The 8,612-nt window shown below is 31.7% G+C and overlaps 1 protein-coding gene across 1 annotated transcript; it reads left to right on the top strand.

Annotated features, from left to right (window-relative positions):
* Positions 1–368: 368 nt before the first annotated feature.
* On the top strand, positions 369–7,003 carry LOC21404462. The gene is made up of 8 exons (XM_010109488.2): positions 369–894; positions 1,189–1,338; positions 1,471–1,626; positions 2,072–2,155; positions 4,697–4,816; positions 5,004–5,261; positions 5,587–5,906; positions 6,277–7,003. The coding sequence occupies exons 1-8, from the start codon at positions 423–425 to the stop codon at positions 6,877–6,879; spliced, it is 2,163 nt and encodes a 720-aa protein (XP_010107790.1). The 5' UTR covers positions 369–422; the 3' UTR covers positions 6,880–7,003.
* The last annotated feature ends 1,609 nt before the right edge of the window (positions 7,004–8,612 follow it).

Below are 8,612 nucleotides of genomic sequence, written 5' to 3'. Positions count from 1 at the left end.
GCTAATTAAAGCGAAAAAGAAATTAATTTAAGGAACATATATATATATATATATATGTGTCGAAGTATCTTCATACTTAATTTGAACAACTAACTGATCAGGAGAATAAAGAATGACTTGAAGGAAAGAAAAATTAATATGCTGAGTGGGGTCGGTACAACATAATTAGTTATTGTTTCAGTGATAATATTCGCACTCCACATTAATCTGTAGTGCAATTATTTCTTTCTTTGCTCTGAAGCAAAACATAAAATTGCACTATGTTGTTCAAGTCCCCTAGTTCTACACGCTAGTTTCATGACTGAGACCAGTGCTATTTAAAGTGAAAATGATCGGTCATGAGAGAACAAACCAAATCTTACTTTATATTGTAGTATCAATATAGAAGATCAATATATATATATATATAGAAGAAGCTAAATATGGCTTTACATGTGGAAATAGATGACTTGTTTGCATACGCCATGAAAGGCCAGTGGGATGAGGTCGTGAAGATCTACAAGAGAAGCCCCGTGGTTCGGAAGGCGAAGATCACCAAATCGGAGGACACCACGCTACACACGGCGGTTTCCGTTGGACAAACGGATACGGCATTGGAATTGGTTGAGATATGCGAGGAGGATATATTGGAGCTTGAAAATGCGAAAGGAAACACGGCTCTCCACATAGCGGCTGCACTGGGGAACCTGAGAGTCTGCAAGAGCATGATTTCGAAGAATCAAAACCTAATCGCCCTGCGAAACCTCAACGGTGAGACTCCCCTATTCTTGGCTGCTCTCCATGGAAAGATAGAGGCTTTCCTTTATCTACATACTCTAAGCAACGAGGATTACCTTGTGAGAAGAAATGATGGGGACACAATTCTCCATGCTGCCATTTCTGGCGAATATTTCAGTAAGTTTTAATTTTTTAGCACGAATATAATTTACAGACTCAAATTATCTGTCTAATTTTAACGTCCAAAATGATATATAATCATCCATATTACGCCACATCATTTAAAAAATTTAAAACATTCTTTAATGTATATTTTTACGCTGGTTTCTCAAATGATTTACCAAAAATTGAATAGATAATTCGAGTCGATAATGTAATGACCATTTGTTATTTCGATTATTGATAAGTGATTAGTTTGAGTACTATATATGATTGTTGAATATTATTATAATTTGATGTATTTGCATGTAGGGTTGGCAATGAGCATAATGCGTGAGCACCCAAACCTTGCTGACTCTATAAACGAAAACGGTTTGTCTCCGCTTCACATTTTAGCAAGCATGCCTAATGCATTTAAAAGCAGCAGTCGCTTTGGGCTCTTTGATCGTATCATATACCACAGTATGACCACTTTTTTATTCCACACAATATATAATTTTTTTTTTTTTAGCTCCACTAAACTCTAAAAATGTGTCCTATAAATTAGTTTGTCAATATTCTTTATGTTCAATTTGCTCTAAATTATATTTTCAGGTATAGTTGTGGATGAGCTTAAGGAGGAAACACATGACATTGACACATATATTAAAAAAGGAAACAGAAAGGAGGAGGAGATTCTCACATACCCACAGAACTATAAGACATGCATTAACTTCTTTGGAATGCTGTTTTCTGTTTTTCAAGTCACATGTGGGTGAATTAGATACAACCGTGTTTGGAATTGATCCCGTTTTTATTTTTCATGTTTTTCGAGAAAGAAAAAATAAAAGCGTTTCCAAAACGACGTTGGGCGCAATATATGAGTTTGATTTAGTGTAAAATGAGAGAGAAATGAAAAACGACTAAACGACTTTTAGTCGTTTTTCATTTTCTCCTCTCTCGAGCAGAAAGAGAAAGAGAGACATTAATGGGTTTTTTTACACTGAAAATAATCTCTTGATAAATCTACCAAACACATTTTTAAAAATAATTTATGTCTGAGATTGAAAACGTTTTCATTTTCATTTTCATACAAAAAATAAAATCATTTTGAAACGAATTCCAAACGCGCTCAAAATTACCTATGTTTTCATTTCCACCATTTCTTATTCTAGTTGGAAGTCTAATTTTATTATTATTATTTATTTTTTTTCAGTTAGTAAATTTGGTGTTAAGGGAAAAAAGAAAGATGGAAGGACAGATGAAGAGAATCCCCAACGAAAGAGCAGCCCAGAACACGGTAAACATATATACCAATATTTCAAGCAATAATAATTAAGGACTGAATAATATAAAACTTTTCAGAAAAGCCTTCATTAATGGATGATTAGCCATTGTGAAATTGCTAATGAATCATAAATTATGATATTCCTATATATAAAACTTTGAATATATTAAAATAGGGACTTTGTTAGAATGTGGTGAGTTCTCTAATCTCAGTTCTTATCACTCCATCTACTAAAAAAGAAAATAATATTCCTACATATAAATATACATTATGAATTAACATCATAAACTCAAGGAAAAAAAAAGTGAAAAATTATACTCGTTTGAGCAAAGTTGAAGAGGTGTTACGTGATTCAATTAGAGAGGACTTAAATTTTTTTTTTTTTGGAATAAAATTCTCTATACACGTGTGGCTAATTATTTACGCTTAACTGTAATATTCTCTTCTTCAAGACAAGGGAAAAGAAGAGCAAATAGAAAAGATTGCCGGTGAAGAGAATCTGCAAAAAATTAGAAAATCACAAGGCAAGCATCACTATAACTTCTTTTTTTTTTTTTCTTTTTTTTTCTTTTTTTTTTTTTTTTTGTAGGGAAGCATCACTATCACTTTTGATTAGACAAAAGTGCTTTCAAATTATATATACCTACGATATAGGAAGTAATAGGCACAGGGAAATGCACTATTGCAGGAATCTATTCTTAAATTCTCTCTAGAAATCTCTCAAGAAAACGTAATACCGTTTAGTTTGCTGATTTGAGTTTTTAATTTGAGTTAAGATGTGATATTATGTGAGAGTTTTTTATTGTAGTAAAAAAATTAGATGTGACTGTTTTTTAGAGCTTTTTACTGTAACAAAAATCAAATTATAAACTCGAATCAGCGAAGTGAACGGGACTTAGTTAACATTGTGTGTTGATATAAGTTTTGTTTCTAGAAAATCTTTTTTTTTTTTTATTGGCAATAGGCCGGTTTTACCATTTGAGGTTTTTAATCCGCTTTAATTTGAGTGGAATAGTAGATATTCTTATTTTTCTTTCATCTTTTTGTTTCGGCATGCTATCCAGCCACTTTATTTTTTGAGAAAATTGTCTACGATCATCTTTTTGTTATCTTCATATTTATGTCACTTAAACATGTTAAATTTATGTCCTTTAAAATTATTTGTTATTAGAGAGTTTTTTTGATAAGTTAGTCTTATTTATAGTGTCAATTTTTAATTAGTAGATCATATTAAAATTACATTAAATTAAAAATATATACAAAATAAATAAATAAAATTACTAATAATTTATTTTTTCATATCTACCAAAGAAGCTTCTTTATTATTATTTTTATAAAAACATTTTTTTTTTACTCTGCCACTTCGATGATATAAATGTGGTATTTTTAGTTTTCTCCCTTATTGTTTTCTTTTTTCTTTTTACTTTAATGTTTTGTTCTTTTGGTAGGACGTTTCCATAACTTTTTCCTCTTTTCGAAAAATCTGCAGCTTACGCTTAGGAAAAAAAAAAATAAAAAAAATAAAAAAATCTAGTGTAGCATTTAATTGGGGCTAAATTCAATTAAAATTGTCAATATCACGTCACGCATTTATGTTTTTAGTCAAAATAGTGAATGATTTAACATTTTTATTTACTTTTCTACACTCTAACTATTAGTCAAATGATTAGTTATTTTAGAGACTCGCCATATATAATTAACAAAAAGAGGCTAGATATTTTATTTTGTTCTAATATTGTATTATTTCAAACAGTTTTAAATGCAAGGATTTATTTTAATTCAATAAGGTTATTTATATTTAAAATTTAATAAATATTAAAATATTCTATGTTTAGTTAAAATATTGAGTATGATTAAAGTGATTCACCAAAAAGTCATTAGTTAAAATGGCTTTCTTGTTATTTTAACTAAAATATAGCTAGAATTTAGAGAGTTCCTTAGGAGATGCTCTAAGGGCATTTCCAACCATTTTTAGCCAAAAATAGCTAATAATTTAACTTTTTTTTTTTTTTTCCTTTTCTCCACTCTTAGCTAAATGGTTAGTTATTTTAGAGAATACATTTTACACTAACTAAATATAACTAGCATGAAGAGGCTAGCTATTTCACTTTTTTTTTTGTTATTTTATTCTTTCAAACAGTAATAAATGCAAGGGATCTTTTTTAAATTTAATAAAGTTATTTATATTTTAAATTCAATAAATATTAAATATTCTATGTTTAGTTAAGATAAGAAGTATGGTTAGAGTGACTTACTTAAAAATTAAAAGTTAAATAACTTTCTAATTATTTTAACTAAAATTTAATTAAAATTTAGAGTTAATTCCTTGGAGATGCTCTTAATGTGATTTTTCATGTATTTGACAAAAATGTACGTATGATACATTTTTGTGAAGCTGTATATATATGTGTGCATGATTTTGGTTGGAAATGGTTACATTTTGTCGCTTCTCTTGTAGGTCAATTTGAGGGTCAGCAGAGTAATGATGATCGTTTTTTCCCTCCTTGCATGATTTTGGTTGGAAATGGTTACATTTTGTCGCTTCTCTTGTAGGTACCAACCAATTTGAGGGTCAGCAGAGTAATGATGATCGTTTTTTCCCTCCAAATTATGAGGCATTTATCCTATTTTTCAACGTTATAATGAAGGTGTTGCTAATTATCCTTGGAATCGGTTAGTATATTAAACATTGTCGTCCTTATTATATTATTTTGAAATGTACCGAAATAACATTCTAATTAATGAAAATAAATTTATAAAATGGTAATTTAAAAAAAAAAAAAAAAAAAAAAAAAAAAAAACAGTTTGAAGGAATTTGTTTTGAAATTTAACCAATGAGGTTACTATATATCTAATGTAGGTATTTGGAGGATAAATAAAATCGAAAGAAAGAAAAAGCTTCACATGTGGGCAGAACGTGTGATGGATGAATTAGTAAAACATACTACTTCCTATAAGTTCTATGACAACACCGGATGGGATCCCAACCAAACCCGAGGAGGTGGTCCTATTAGTCCTATAAGTGAAGAGTTTGCCCTTCCTAATGATCCAGCCTCTTTAAGTACTACATCTTCAAGCTTCAAAAATGAATTGAAAGGGAAAGATCACAACGAGACAGGTAAGTTAGACGAATATATATACATACATATATGTATATATGGTTTATATACATTGTAACCAATGGTTCTTTTGATTTATATGTTTGAAAAAAGAATTTGAACCAAGGTTGAAATTTCTGTGAGAGAAAACATTATAATAATTAAAGTTTGAATTAGACACAATTCGCAAAAACTCCTTAGACTTCGTCACTAGTAGAAACTTATTCCCGACTTTTTAAACGTGTCAATGGAAAAGGAACATACTAACCACACTTATCAAGTTAATTTTGTTATGTGCCCAATTAAGTAGACAGAAAAATTGACTATAAATTGTGGTGAAAATAGGGAAACGACATACACCAATACTAATGGCCGCAAAGATGGGAGTGACTGAAATGGTGGAGAAGATCCTAAAAGAATTCCCAGTTGCTATCCAAGATTTGGATTCTGAAAACAAGAATGTTGTGCTCTTAGCAGTGGAAAATAGACAACCCCAGGTTTATAATCTCCTTCTTCACAGCGAGATTCTGAAGGAGAGTATTTTCCGCCAACTCGACAAGGACGGTAACAGCGCCTTGCACCTCGCCGCTCAGTGCAAAGAGCAACGCCCTTGGCTTATTCCTGGGGTTGCTTTGCAAATGCAATGGGAAATCAAGTGGTACAAGGTACGTACATATAGAAGATTAATGAAAAACTACAAGTATTAATGAACCGTTTGATTTTTAAACCCCGTTCATTTCGCTGATTCAAGTTTAGAATTTGAATTTTTCTACAGTAAAATATTCTCACAAACAATCACATCTAACTTTTTACAACAATAAAAAGCTCTCACATAAAGTCATATCTCAACTCGAATTAAAAACTCGAATCAGCGAACTAAACGGCCTTATTGTATACAATTTGTTAGATTGTTGTATTACTTTTTTGGCTCTTAACTAGATATTTAAACCAACTTTTTATCTTATTAGGTGTGCATTAACTGTACTTGATTGCCTTAAGTTTGACATACTTTTTATCTTATTGGACGAATTGCAGTTTGTGAAGAAGTCAATGCCACCGCAGTTCTTCCCTCGCTACAACGCGAAGCATGAGACCCCTAAAGAAATCTTCATCGGCACGCACAAAGAACTCACCAAAGAAGGCGGAAAATGGCTCGTCAAGACCTCCGAGTCCTGCTCCGTTGTGGCGGCACTTGTGGCCACAGTTGCATTCGCCACATCCGCAACCATACCCGGTGGAGTCAATGAAAATACCGGCAAGCCCCTCCTGTTAGACAAGGCCGTGTTTGGCGCCTTCTCGATCTCGTCGCTGGTCGCTCTCTGCTTCTCCGTCACCGCCCTCGTCTTCTTCCTCTCGATCCTCACATCTCGTTGCCAAGAAAAAGACTTCGCCATGGACTTGCCTCGGAAACTTCTTCTTGGTTTGACGTCGCTCTTCGCTTCTATACCTTCCATCGTAGTCTCTTTCTGCGACGGACATATCTTTATTCTCAGTCATAAGCTTAAGTACGCCGCTTATCCTTTATATGCAGCTTTGTGCTTTCCCATTACCTATTTTTTGATCGCACAGTTGTCCCTCTATTTCGATCTCGTCTGGGCTATCTTCAAAAAGATTCCACAGCGTTCCAACCAGACATAATTTCTGCACGAGATATTTGGCTCATTTGATGCACAGCTTCAAGAAATAAGTTTAAGCAGAAATTCTAATTTTTGCGAGTAGAAACCACTGTAATAAAAGGTTTGAATTAAAGGCCGCCAAACCTATGTATATATATATATATATACCTGAAGTACTGCTTTTCTGGTTATTCATTTGTTGTTGTTTTGACGATCGATAAGAGTCAGGTTAAATTCTTTCAAAGTTGCAAGTCCAAAGGATCCTTGGTTGAAATTTTCCCTCTTTATTTTCGGTACATGGATGAGTCATATATGCATAGACATATCAATAACATTGTGATTTTCTTGTCCTTTATTACTGTTCCCAATATTTATTTTAAATAAATTATGCGTTTAAATTTTTATAATTTTAGTATATTCGTGTCATGATTTGAATCATGGTTCGTGACTTGCAAATTTTAGTGTATTATACATTTTTTTTTAATTTCTCTAAATGAGACCCTAATAAATATATTTTGTATTTCTACTTATAAAATCTCAGTTTGAAGAGCTTTTACTGTATGTTATTAGTGACTTGCAAATTGTTAATTTTGTCTCAGGACCTAATTTCTCATAATGTTATTGTTGTGTTTGAAATATCCTTCCCTTAAACGGTGAAATAGTAATGTGGCTTGGTTAGCATTAAAGCGTTAAGTGAGAAGCTGCAAACTGTATCCGTCCAGTTAACCAGATGATGGATACCCATAATTATGAATTTGACTTTTAAACAGTGTTTTAAATTGAGAAAAAAAGGAAAATATCCCTTAATTAAATACCCCAAACAATTTCTAACCCTCAAAGATTAGCTCCTTGATTTCTAGCCTTTTACACTTAAAATGATAAAAATAGTTAAATTAAATTTTTTTTTTTAAAATCCCAAAGTTACTCTCAGTGGTCAATTAGTAAATTACAAGATGCCGGCAGTTCTCCAGTTGTTGGCGCCGATTATAGTCTGTCAGGTTATGATACATAATCTTGGAATGTTAGAACACACATGTGGTGGGGATCACATGTAGATCCTAAACGGATTCTCCCTATGCCGAATCCTAGAGGGATTCAGTCTGTCATGTTATGGAATTTTAAAATACATATGTGATGGGAACCACATGTAGTACATGTCCAGGACATGGAGAATTCCTCTAAGATTTAGTATAGACATTTATTTACATATGTGAAATGTCCATTTGATATAGTCACTTCATATAAATTAATCATCCATAAATAATTTATAATTAGATCAAAGTGAAATCCATTAATTTTTCTAATTATATCTTTCTCCTTGAGTCCCATTAATTCTCTAATAAATTGAATATTCATAAAAAAAATTCATGAATACGAGCTCTTTACATATTCAAGTACCGAATCAATCCTTAAGAGAATTTTACATGATGAGATTATGTACGACTGGAACAAGACACAATATAAATCTTTGATAATTTTCGTTAAGTATAGAATTAATTTCAGCATAAGGAGAATCCTTCTAGGATTCAGTTGCTTGTTCTCCTTAGTGTTTTAACCTTAGTGTCTTGTAGAATTACAAGCACGACGCGGAAACTTAGGGCCATATAATATCAAGCTCTAATAAAATTAATAATTAATCAAACTCTTTAACTAATTAATTATGTCTATTAATTCTAAAGTTACTCTACTCTAAACTTGGAATTGCACTCTTAATGTTATAGACATTTATTTACATCTATAAGATATCCATTTGAT

The sequence above is a fragment of the Morus notabilis genome, unplaced genomic scaffold, assembly GCF_000414095.1.
Source record: "Morus notabilis unplaced genomic scaffold, ASM41409v2 Scaffold783, whole genome shotgun sequence".
In the NCBI taxonomy this organism is placed as follows: domain Eukaryota; kingdom Viridiplantae; phylum Streptophyta; class Magnoliopsida; order Rosales; family Moraceae; genus Morus; species Morus notabilis.
Note: the sequence above shows the minus strand (reverse complement) of the source record. Positions and strands in the feature narration are given on the sequence as shown.

Coding starts and splice junctions, on each gene's coding strand:
- LOC21404462 (XM_010109488.2), top strand. CDS start 423: ATGGCTTTACATGTGGAAATAGATGACTTGTTTGCATACGCCATGAAA. Junction 895..1,188: donor CATTTCTGGCGAATATTTCA/GTAAGTTTTAAT, acceptor ATTTGCATGTAG/GGTTGGCAATGAGCATAATG. Junction 1,339..1,470: donor TGATCGTATCATATACCACA/GTATGACCACTT, acceptor TTATATTTTCAG/GTATAGTTGTGGATGAGCTT.